Consider the following 12,645-nt stretch of genomic DNA (forward strand, 5'->3'; position numbering starts at 1 on the left):
TCGTATATGAGCCCAGCATTTAATATTGAGCTTTCTAGAGGTCAGGGCAAAAAGGAAAATCTTGTTGAATCACATGGCCTTCATTTTTCTCCCCCCTCAGTCCAAAACCCTGAGAATCATTGGGTATTTATGGACTTTATCAATTTTTAGAAATCTTCTCTTAGTCTAATTTTTATTTTTAAGTTCAAACATGGAGTGAGGATATTCCCTTTTAATTAAAAAATAATTTAATATAATCCTTTTATAGCTAATGCCTTTGTGCACACAGATTATTCATATCCTTGGGACTGTGAAATAGTTTTCATCTATAAATATAAATCTCATCTTTCATGTCCATTCCCCTATGGGAAATTTAAAAGGCTTCCTTTATATCCTATGCAAAAATGTTTGTGTAGTTCTAGGAGAATTTATGCCTACAGGGTTCTCTTCAGATGATATAAGGAGCTGTCGAGTAGCAGCTTTCTGGAAGCCTGTTGCATGAATGTATGGATCTTCTCATGTCATGCTATAAAAGCTGTTGACAATGAGAAGTAGTTTTACATGTTGAAAAAGCTTGGAAGGAATATTTCAGGGAAACCTTTTATAGACTGAATGTTCTCCCTTAGTTTTTCTAAGCATTGCCAACATAGTTGGAATCTTGCTTTACTCCTCATTTTACTTACAAAGTTAGTTCCTTTCTTTTTTTCATGCATTTGTCTCCTTGACTCCCTACTTTCTCACAGTGATTCAGGAAAAATAATTAATGAGAGTCAAAATAAGATGGATTGGCACCATCGGAACACATACTTTTAAGTCTCCATCACTGAGATGATCTAAAAGGTACCCATACAGTAATTGGCACAAGTAAGGTAGGCCTAGTACAAAAACCTTGCAAAAACATTTTCTCAATGCTCCTATTTTTTAAAAAATATTTATTTATTAATTTGTTTTGCTGCACCAGGTCTTAGTTGCAGCATGCAGACTCTCAGTTGCGGCATGCATGTGGGATCTAGTTCCCTGCCCAGGGATCAAACCCAGGGCCCCTGCATTGGGAGCACGGAGTCTCAACCACAGAACCTCCAGGGAAGTCCCGCCCCTATTTTTAATTTTAATTTTTTTAATGTTTTGGTGTTTTTTTTGTCACCCAAGGGAGTGCTTTGAATTGTTACCCCGTGGTATTGGTCAACATAGTTATGGACTGTGGCATCGCTGAATATAACATCGCTTTTGATATCTGCAGGCTGTGGCCCCAGCTCCTGGACTCTGTGCCCTCCTATCAGGATCCTTCTTTACTCGTGACCTCTCTGCTATTCTTCCTGGCTTGGGACGGACAGGAGGCATTGAGCTGACATGTCCACTATCCCAGGGTTTCCTTTGTAGCCACGCCGGGAATCGGGGTACTGGCGTCCACATTGCTGTCTTCACAGCATGCCACTTGGCCAAAATCCTCAAATAATGCATTTTGCCAAGCTGCAATCTGTTTTTTTATGTCCCAGGAAGGAAAATATATTCACTGTTTTGAGAGTCTATTCCTAGATCAAAAACTCCTGAGAATTCTGCACCTGTTGGAAGTGAGCAGACGCTCCACAGCCTATACTTTCAGTCTTTCTCCCTTTCTTCCCTTCCTTCCTGTGAAATTTTCGTGACCTGGAAGTATATTAATGTTTTGGAATCTGTTTCATTTTTACAAAAGCTAATATGTTTCTAAGTTAAATATCACACCTTGTTTTCACTAGTCATAACTAAGTTGCATGTTTCAAAAGAAAGTCACTTTTTCTGGGTGTGGATTTGGTGGGGTGAGGGCCAAGGAAGAGAGCCTATGAATGAATCCACATAGAAATAGTAAAAGGTTCTGATCCTCTGGGAGGAAGGAGAAAAATAACAAAACCCTGATGTGTACTATATTTTATCCATTATGTCTGCTGAGAAATTAGGGTCAGGACCCAGAAGCTTTGCTCTATCTTCTGGTGTTTGTTTCAGCTCAGGTGGGGTGGGTTTCTCCTTTTGATGGGTCATTTCCTTCTCTCCTTTCACATTCCAAGCTGCATTAAGATGACAAATTTCACATATAGGGCTCGGGCACGGTCATGAAAACCTGAGCTGTTGAGCTAACAGAGTGAGTGCAGAGGGGTCGATTTATGGTGGGGAGAAAGGGAGCTTTTGACGAGCACAAAAGATTTGGATAGCCCAGATCTGCATGAGAGCATACATGGGATGGCCCGGATGCCTCCCACAACCACAGACCCTGCTCTTAAGCCTCATCACAAGTCTCAAGGGTGGAAGAGAAATGCGAAAGTAGTTAAGAAACGTCTTTAAAGCTCATACTCATATCCTAGACTGCATCGCTTGCAAATGAAACTTTTTTTGGACATAACCTTATAGTGGGCTTTGCAGAAATACTTAGGGTGAAATAAGTAAAATAATGGTTCTGTGTCCTTTTCTATCTGTGAACTGTGCAATAAATACTTCTCTTTTCCTACCCCGCTTTTAGTAAGGAAAAAAAAAAAAATCTTGGACAGCAAAGAGCAAGTCCATCACATCAAACATGACTGTGTTAAATACTAAAATGTTCAAAGTCCGACTGAGATAGATAAAAGCTTTGATGGAAAGTGGATATTTCCCAGGGACATTGCAAGCAATAATCCAGATGTTAGAGTGTAATGCAACGAGTGTCCGTGGATAGATCAGGAGCTCCAGCCAAGCTGGGCCTGATGTAGGCCTTTGCCTTGCCCTCCCATGCTGTTCCGCCATATGGAACCTATCTCTGGGCCCCCTTAATAACCAGCTTTGGATTCCATTTTCACAGAGCTCATAGAGCTAAGTGGGGCTGTTTTATGGACAAGTTAGAAGGCTTTCCAAGATAAACATCCAATTTGAAATTAGGACATACCAAGCCGCAAAATTATTTTAGGGTATATTTCATGGAAGCACTGCCATTTTTCTTAGGCAATTGCCAGACTGTAGGATGCCCTTTGATCCCTTGTGGACATTACTCCCTTCTTTATAAAAAGGATTTTGAAATAGTTGCAGTGTTTAGGGAGGAATATATCTGTCGGAACTTTGAAGCATAGCCATGGGACAGGTCATGCTTCAGCTTGTTGGTTGGCAAGTTGAACTTTAAGAAGAAAAAACATAAAAAAGGAAAGTGCAGCAGGATATATGAATCAAAATCTCATTTTCTTTTTAAAGATAGAAATTTTCAGCCCGTGTGCTTACTAAGCTAGAGAATGTATTAAGTGTATCTACATCTGTATGCACACATATAGATTATATACATATTTATATATGTATCTGTTGATAAATTGTGATGGTGTGCATTGTTTTTAGCAAATATAAAATTACTTAACTTTATTTCATAAACCTTCATTATTGAATATATTCTGTCCACAACCCAACTGCAAATAGAAGTTAGAGAAAGAACTGTTCATGTTTTCCAGAGGAGGTTTTTTTTTCTTTTTAAAAAAAATTACTTATTTTCCCATCTCCCTTTCCTGCTCTGTTTCAGCACCTCCAAACCCCTGTGTGTGTATGCATTTGTGTGTGTGAATTCCAATTTCAAGAGAAAAGCAACACAGATATGAAGTTGGGAGTACAGATTTCCTTAAAAGTATTTTGTTTAAGGAAATCATAAAGTGATCCAAACACTTGGCATTATTGCATCATTTATTAAGGGTGGTGGAGTGACGTGTGTTGGATGAAGTAAGCTAACGTGTAATTAACATGGCACTGACATACTGTTTGCTGTGATAAATTGTGACTAACTGGTCATCAAACCGAGCAAATTGATGCCTAAATGATCTCGAAGATAGAGTGAGCAGATGACAGGAATGAATACATAGTGTTAGAAATTCATTGCTTTACTATGATACTCAACACCATCTACCTTCTTCAGCCCATTTATTTCTCCCTCAAATCAAGCAGTCCACACTCGTGCCATTTCACTTATTGAACGGAGAACGTGAATGAACTCCACCAACTGAATGCAGCCTGCAGATCGTGTCGGGGATCCTCACTCAAACAAACTAACCATAAAAAGACCCTGTTGAGACCTTCAGGGCATTTAACAGTATCAAAGGAATCATAGTTACTTGTATTGAGTGTGATCATAGCATGGTGCTTATGTAAAAACAAATAAGGATTTTGCTTTCAAATATTTCAGGCAGAAAAAAAAATAGTGAAGGGATAGGTGAAATAAGATTGACAAAATGTCGAATCTGATGAATAAGCACATGGAGGTTTGTTGTTCTATCTTTGTGTGTGTTAGAAAATTTACATAATAGAAATTAAAAATACAGTGTGCTTGGCCTCTTTATAATTTACTAATAGGGGATATTTGCCTTTTTCTTTATTCTGTTTAAGGTGTGTGTGAGTAATACAGTGTAGAAAAGGAAAAAAAATAAGGTAACAAGTAACTGAACCACTACTGGGTCCCAGCCATGGGACTGTGTTCTTTATGCAGCCTTCCCTCTGCAAAGCTCACTTGGCTGGCTAGCCGATTACAGGCTATATCTGGAGTTGTGAATCTCCCAGTGGTGTTAGGCTTTTTAGTCGTAGCCCAAGGAATAAAGGGAAGTGGGGACAGATTCAAGTGTGAAGGATAAATTCAAAACCATAATTTCTAAATGCCCAGAGGTATTTTGTTTCCCTGAAAAGTAATGCCTGGTTCTTATATCTCTGTTTCCCAGAATGCCTTTCTTCCCTTCCTACTATTAAAATAGCCAAAGGCCCAGCTGAAGGATTCCTACCAAAGAGCACATCTAGGTGGGAGTACAGGCCAGTGCCAAATGCAAGTGTTGTTCGAATTCATTCTTTGCTATATGTTTCAAGTCCAGTGCTTGAGAAGGAAGTCACATAACTGTGATTGCAGGTTTGCAAAGCCAGTGAAGAATCTTAACACTTTTACCAGGCAGGTAGTGCTATTTCTAATCAAATATTGAAAGCTGGAATTCCTCTGATCACCAAAGTTACACTCAAGAATTATCAGCAAGTTTGTATGTTATCTTTATATTTTGCTTTAGTCCTCTTTGATACGCAACCTCCGGCTCTCTGAGTCCTTGAAAAAGAACCAACTCTGGAACGGGATTATAAGTATAACTTTGTTGGAAGGAAAGAATGTCTCAGGAGGAAGCATGACAGAGATGTTTGTCCAGTTAAAACTGGGAGATCAGAGGTATAAAAGTAAGGTAAGTTCTGTCAGTTCCTTAAGGGGAACAATATCTTTAAGATTAAAACAATGGAAAAAAAAAAGTTTTCCCACTCTAAACTTCGCAAGAACAGAATTTATTTTTAACCCTCCTAACTGTATTAGGAGCATCCCAGAAAACAAAATAATTGTATAGGTGCAGTCTGTTAATATGGGTATTTGATGGCTTAGTATAATCTATTTTAATATACTAAACTGAAGCTAGAGAAAGCTTATTAAATAATAGATTTGAATGCATGGCTTATTTTTGTTTTGAAAATAAGCAAACTATGTTTCAGAGAATGAGGGAAAAGGATTACTAAATGCTTTCAAAATCATATAAAAATAAAATGGTATAATATGTTATAGTTGGATTAAAATATTTGAGTTAACTAAACATGTTTTCAAAATTATGTACTCTGGGCTTTCTCTAACTTGTTGGTATGAACACTAAAAATAAACATCTCGTGCTGCTGGGGTTTTTTTTGCAGTGATTTTTAAAACTATCTAAAAAGTATTAAAAGTGATTTGTTTTGACCAAAGGTAATGGCTTTTTTTAGCCGTCTTTAAAAATCAATCATCTTATCCTGCTGATCCAACTTCCATTTAATTTTTAATCTCAGTAATTTGGTGTGGTTTTTATTTCAAAAACACTAGTCTCCAAACCATGGTAATTAATTAGTTTTACATAACTGTCAGACAGAAATATTTCCTATGTTTTATGGATTGAGGGAACTAGGGTACTTGAAAGTTAAGTCATTTGCCAAAAGCCACATAGGAAGAAAAACATCAGTGGAAGATTTTGAAAATAGGCCTGAGGATATTTGCAGTTTGGGCTTTCTAGTGAAGAGGACTTAACTGAAGCAGACTAGTTAGAAAATGATTTAGGGGGGCAAGAGGTTTTCTCTGCTGCACAATTTTCAGTGCAAAATCAAATATGAAATGTCATTTACTCCACAAGGAGTAGAGAATTGAAGCTCATATTGAAGAATCATTTATTATAAGAAATGCAAAAAATTGAAGACAAGATACAGCAGAAATATACAGATAATTATTTTAACCAGGCAGTTTTAGGCTGTACCTCACAGTGAGTATATCCAGGATGACCACAGCTCTCCACTAAGATTCCTTTAACGATCCAGGGTCAGGGTAAGGATTTATAGAAAAATTTTTCATCACTAAGCACACGTACCCTTTTAGACTAAGGTGAAGTGTAGAATTAGTCCAGTATCTGCTACGTTTCCCCTTGGGGAATATTGCACTTAATTTGTGGTCTAATAGTTTTCTTTTTTTCTTCATGGTTTCAAAATGCTGTGATCTGATATATTTAAGCCCAACGATGATGAAAAACAGCATAAATGATGTTACGTGATGTTGGCTGCAGCTGAGGTCTGAGCAGTCCCTGTTTTCTCACACGGGGATACTTGGCCTCAGGATTTAATAGTTGGCCCTGAGGTCCTGATACTTAGTGGCCTGAGTTTTTGCTCACTTTTTATTTACAAATTGAATCTCTGTGTAAATGAAACAAAAATGAAAGTCCTGCCAATGAATCAAACATACAAGCAACTTGAAATCACTCTCGGAGAACACAGGAACACTTGTGGAGTTTTCAGACCACGCTTGTTAATTTTTAGGTTTGGCTGCAGTGGAATTTCATAGTCTTCCTCTCATTCTAGTGACTGGATTCAGTAAACTTGGATTTAAAAATAGGCAGCGGCCTACAGGGTACGGGTTTCTCATGTAATGCATCTGACAGATGTTAATTAAGACCCCAGACTGTTAATTCATAGAGTTCTTAAGCCAGCGCTGAATGGATGTGCCAATAAAAATGTTACTTCCATTTGATTAACCAATTAGTAGTATCTTTCGTAAGAGAGAACAACTGTAAAATGTCTATTGAGATATAATATTATATAGAGAGCCTATCTCAATAGTCATTATTGTATGTGTGTAATAAATATTATATAATAAATATATATATATCAAAAATATGCATTTTATATATATAAAATTTACGGTTTCTTTCGGGATAACAGTGTTTCTCCAAATTTGGTGGATAAATTAGTGAATCTGGGGAGTCAGCTAAAAGAGTATGATGTTTTGCCAATTCCCAAAACCTTGAAGTCCCTTTTGTTTCCAAAAAGAAAAGTTTAACTTTATAAGAGCAATCATAACCATGATCTCCTGCTGTTTAGAAATGAAATGAATGTGTAGTTGCTATAGCAATGAATGCCATTTTAAGAAAATAAATATTATAACTGCATGTTTTCTAGACACTGTGTAAGAGTGCAAATCCGCAGTGGCGGGAACAGTTTGACTTTCACTACTTCTCTGACAGGATGGGCATTTTGGACATTGAAGTGTGGGGAAAGGACAGCAAAAAGCATGAGGAACGTCTGGGCACGTGAGTCTGCTCTGCTTTCTAAACGGTGGGAGATGTGTCTGCATGAGGCTGGTCTGAGGGAATATCTTTATCTGTTTGAGCTTAGAATAAAAACCTCATATCCCCACCCCAAGGAACCATAAGTTTAGCTGGACCCTAACCTGGGGAAAGTTTTTTCATTTTTTTAATTTAGTATTGATTACAACAGAAGAAAATTGTATGTGCCAGGAATTCTCTAAAGAAAGATAATGTACCATCTCAGACTCTTTGGGAAATGTTGGTATAAGTGTCCAATGCACCCTATGATTTGGGTTTTGCTACTTAGTGAAATACCATATAATTTAGTAACACTGTGAAGCTAGGTGTCCCAAATTGATGGCAACTTTTCAGTGTCCTTGATGAACTTTGTGGCAAATCATAATGAAATCTATTGAGGCCAGATTTGTTTTATTTCTTTGCTTTGGACCTTCCCAACTTAATTGAGGGGCTCACTCATACATAACGAAAAATATTGTAAGTACAATTGCTTCCTTATAGGATGGTAGTAAGAATATAGTTAAATGCAATTGTGCCTGCACTGTGACTGCTGCAGTTTGAGCCTGAAGGAGATGCTGGTGGAAGCATACATCTCTGATCTTTCTGATAGCCCTGCAAGTTCGTGGTATTATTTTTGTTTTATAGATAAGAAAATGGAGTGCAAGAGGTTTGCAGGCATCTTCGCTGTAGACTTCAGAGCAGCGAGTGCGAGAGCCAGGATTCTGTGTTTTCAAAGACCCAAGTTTTCCCCACCAAACCACTGCCTTTTGTTCAGCCCATATACATACAATTTGTCCACCAATCCTAAGTATAAGCATTTAAAGGGCTCTCAACAGCTGTTTGTGGGCTTTTTCAAACCAAGTTCTCTGGAACCCTGGGTTCAGGGAGATGCCTTGGGGTCACCCTTGGAGAACGGGGGTCTGCTGAAACCAGAGCATCTCCACTTTTACCTGTGCTCTACATTGGTAGAGCTCCATTCGAGGGAAGAGTTTACTGCTGAAAATGAAAGATTGAAAACACTCATCCAGTTGAACCCCTTCATTTTATAGATGAGGAAGTCCAGAGGCCCAGAGAAGTCATGTTTTTCCATCAGCAAGGAATTTAGGGGCAGAAATGGGATGAGCCCCAGCTAACCCGATACCCGATGCAGTGCTTTTTGTGTGTAAAACACTTAGCAGAGCCTGGTGCATGGAACGTCAGCTCTTTTTGCTGCCGTTACCCTGTCCCACCTCAGTGGCTCCTCCTGAGATAGAGAGGTGGGAGTTTGGAGGCCATGGAACATTCCTCCCATGCTTCTCAGCAGAGGCACCTTGTCTCATGGGACGGCCGGGCATGTTCCAGGTGCCTAATAAACCTGGTCCTCACCCACCTTATGCCAGCAACATTTCCCAATTATCCTGTGGAAGACACACACACACATACACTGACAGCTCATCCACACGTGTCCAAACACCTGCTAGGAGAGTAGCACTGCCACCGACTGAGACATGGGTGCTTTTCCCTCCACGTGTCGTGGCCCTGGTTACATTGCTTTGCACAGCCCTCTCGTCCCCAGCTCTGTGCTGCTCTAGCAGGTAGTAGCCATGCTTCCTTGGAGATCTCCAGGGCCAGGTTTGTGTTTTGGGGTACCAAACTAGGTCATGTCACACTGTCCAGCCCAGGAGAGAGGTCTTCCTGTGGTCAAGCATTTCACAGATTTTGCCTGTCAGATGCCTTACTAGTCTCCCCACAACCCTCTCCCCCATGGGGTAACTGAGACACCTCAGAGTCTTGCCAGTGTCTCCCACCCTGGTCACCACTGTGACACCCCAGTGCCCTGCCAACACCCATGGTATGAGGATCAGAAACTTTGTGCTAGCCAGCAGAGCAGGAATAAGTCACGTAAATGCACAAATGCAGAGAACTCTGTGTCCCAAAGCGTTATCTGAATGGTGGGAATTTGGGCCCCCAGTGATGGATGGCCAGCGTGTTATTTTAGTAGGTGCAGAAAATAATGGCCTTTCATTCTGCATGTCATTGTGCTGTTATGTTTCCTTCGCATAATAGGAAACGCTTTTCCAAATGAGTGTTAAGTTTCTTTACAGACACGAAGAATAATTGGAGATGTCCCTCTTATGCCATGTTTTGTCATTTGGGTCTTCATTTATTATTTGAGCTATTTCCTGTTTGTAACTTAGATGTATACCTGCCCCAGTGGTCATTCTGTCCTTCCTTTTCATGGATTTTAAAGGATTTTTTTTTTTTTTTTGGTATCCTTTTCCTTTTTCCTCTGCTAAGGTACAAAAGATAACAAAAGTATCTCTTGGGAGTTGGCTACACAGCATTACCCTGAGTGAACTTCCAGGTGGGGTGAGACTCACCCTAAAATACATACTTCTTGTCAGAGTTAAAAGAGAGATTGTGCTGGCATATGCGTATCACAGACCTGTTACTTACTGTTCCTTCTTATTTAAAAATGTTCACTTACTGTTTTCCTGTTCTTTGTTGTAATTCTAAGGCTCAGTTATTTTATCTCCCAACTGTTGGGAAATAACTTTTTGCATGAGAAGGGTCTTTGACAATGTTGAATGAGTCATAACTGTCCTCAGACCTGTCTCATATTTTGTGTTTGGATAACACCTTGATGCTAGTAATTTAAAGTCCTGCATGGCCTAAGAAAATCCTCTGCCAGGCAGTTTGATGTGAGGGAAGGAACATCAGCCTCTGAGTTATACTTCTTGGGCTGGCTTGTAACCACGGTGTTTGCTAGCTGCGTGACCTTGGGCAGTGACTTTCCTTGTGGTTTTCTGTTTGTGTAATGGGGTTTTCCACCAATTTGCAGGTCATCATGGCAATTGGCAACAATGTCTCTTGTTGGTAGCTATGATTATTCCTATTAATTTTGAGATTTTTTTTCTGGATGGTAACTATAGATCCCCACAACATTTGCAACTAAAATTCTGTCATTTAAGTAACTGAAACACTAGTTAAAATTCAGCATATTTTTGTTTCTTCAAAACAGGAGAGACTTTTTTAAAATATTTTTTGGTAGGAGTGAGCAGTGACTGTCTTCCAGGACACGGTGGGAAGGACATTCGTTGACTGGAGATCTGAGCAGTGTCGATTAGCCTGAACAATACTGGGTTTTGTAGCTGTGGACAGAAAGCTGGAGTAGTGGTCAGTTATGTGAAGAGAAATCACGTTGGCATTGGTGGGTTGCTAGCTTGGTGATGGTTCAGGCATGGCCCACCCCCGCCCGGTAGCCAGCCTCCTCCAGGCTCTCCTGAGTCATGGGGAACTTTCTGAAATCCCTTGTGTCATGGTCCACCTGTGGGCTTCCACTGAGCTACAGGTAACTCCTGAGGAAGCCAGGGCTGGTAAGATGAAGGTGCTTGGGCAAATCCAACACCCCTCCCAGACCAGCGTGCTTACTAATTCAGCTGTTTATTCATGCACCAAAAAAAGCCAGTCTTTTGAGTCCATCAGTGGTCTAGAGACAGAGAATTTTTAGGTAGGAGTAAGAAATAAAGCTAAATATAACCTGCCCCAACTTTTAAACAAAATGGCAAGAGTAGAAATACAGATTAACCCCCTTGTCAACCTGTGCCATTTCAACATGATCGTATCATTTTCTTAAAGTATATTTTACATTTCCCTGTGATTCTGTAGATTAATTTGTCACAGAATATTCTAGAATTAATTTAGTTTGGAAACTTAAGAATGAGAATGCACAAGTTATTTTTAACTGGGCTGCCTCAGAGCCAATCCTCAGCCCTACGCGGTGCCTCAGAAAGTGGCTGTGATGTGCTACCAGTTTACTGGTGACTGTGGTGCAGAGGAGAATCAGGGCTAGAGGATTTCTCTGGACAGTCTGCACCCCATGTCACTGATCTGCTCTTACAGCCAGGCATGATGCAGCCACCATTTTCTTCCTGTTCACCGCCTTCCTTAGCCTCTGAGATGTACAGCGTTTAAAACTCTAGCACCCTTTTCTTCCCCTTACATTTAAGTGAAAAGCTGACCAGTGTATAATATAAAGCATAGAATTATGGTAATGAATAAGAGGTTAAAAGCTATCATGGCAAGTGGAACTTAAGCAGGTTTGGCTGACTGATATGGTAAAATTATGAGTTGAATTAAAACATTAAAATGCGGTGGGATTAATGGAGAAAGACAGGAACAGGAGGTCAGAAACAACGCTAAATCAGCACATTAACTGCCTGTGGGCCAGAGGGGCTGGCTTTAATATATGCAGAGAAAAAAAAAAAAGCTTGCAGAGGGAAAAAAAAGTCATTTAGTCCTTGTTTCCTTCACGTGAATAGAACCGCAGACTTTTCAATCTGGGAGGCACCTAGTACATATATTTATTTCCCTTTCTTTTTTTAGATAGGGGAGGAAATAGACACTACAGAATATTTAGTTGGTTAACAAAAAAAACACTGACTTTATAATTTGGAGTTTTTGACTTGGAATTTTATTTTGCCACTGGGATGCATTTGTTCGTTTGTTCATTTTATTCAACAAACATAGAGCACGTCGTGTATCAGACATCCTGCCAAGTGCTGGGGGTTCAGAGGTGGATCCTGTCCTCAGGCACTAGGTTGTGGGCAGCGTCTTGGGGGTGGAAGGGCAGCTTCCTGGAAGAAGAGAGTCTAAGCTGAGACCTGTAACATGAGTGGTGGTTAGCCTGACAAGGAGGAAGAACTTTCCAGGAAGATGGGACCACATGGACAAAGGCTTAGAGAGGAGGGAGAACACATGCTGAGAAACTGGAAAGGAATGAGAAGGGTGGGTGATGTCATGCGATCAAACTAGAGGCAGGAGTGAGGTCACAAAACCATTGGATTCCGTGACCTGCAGATGAACCACAGCAGCTCCTGGTTAGACACAGATGCATTAGTGCTCTGCTACTTTATGTTCCTAATGCAAAGCTTGTTATCGTAGTGGAGCTCTTTCGGACTGAATGGTCTAAGTTCTGACTTTGGAATGAAGATTTCCTGGTCACCTAAGGGCCAGCGTGTAGCACCTGCTGAATGATGGTCCGAACACGGTCGCTCCCCTTGCCTGTGGAGTCACACATGATGCC

The 12,645-nt window shown here is 40.1% G+C and overlaps 1 protein-coding gene across 4 annotated transcripts in view; it reads left to right on the plus strand.

Moving 5' to 3' along the window:
• The window catches only part of MCTP2 (multiple C2 and transmembrane domain containing 2), a 198,956-nt gene that overhangs the window by 57,325 nt on the left and 128,986 nt on the right, over window positions 1-12,645 (plus strand). For all 4 annotated transcript variants that reach the window (XM_060095091.1, XM_060095093.1, XM_060095094.1 and 1 more), the window contains exons 8-9: window positions 4,998-5,162; window positions 7,435-7,565. In XM_060095091.1, the coding sequence (XP_059951074.1) occupies window positions 4,998-5,162; window positions 7,435-7,565 (296 nt within the window). The remainder of the gene's footprint in view (window positions 1-4,997; window positions 5,163-7,434; window positions 7,566-12,645) is intronic.

Source organism: Mesoplodon densirostris, chromosome 4 (assembly GCF_025265405.1).
Source record: "Mesoplodon densirostris isolate mMesDen1 chromosome 4, mMesDen1 primary haplotype, whole genome shotgun sequence".
NCBI classification, from domain to species: Eukaryota; Metazoa; Chordata; class Mammalia; order Artiodactyla; family Ziphiidae; genus Mesoplodon; species Mesoplodon densirostris.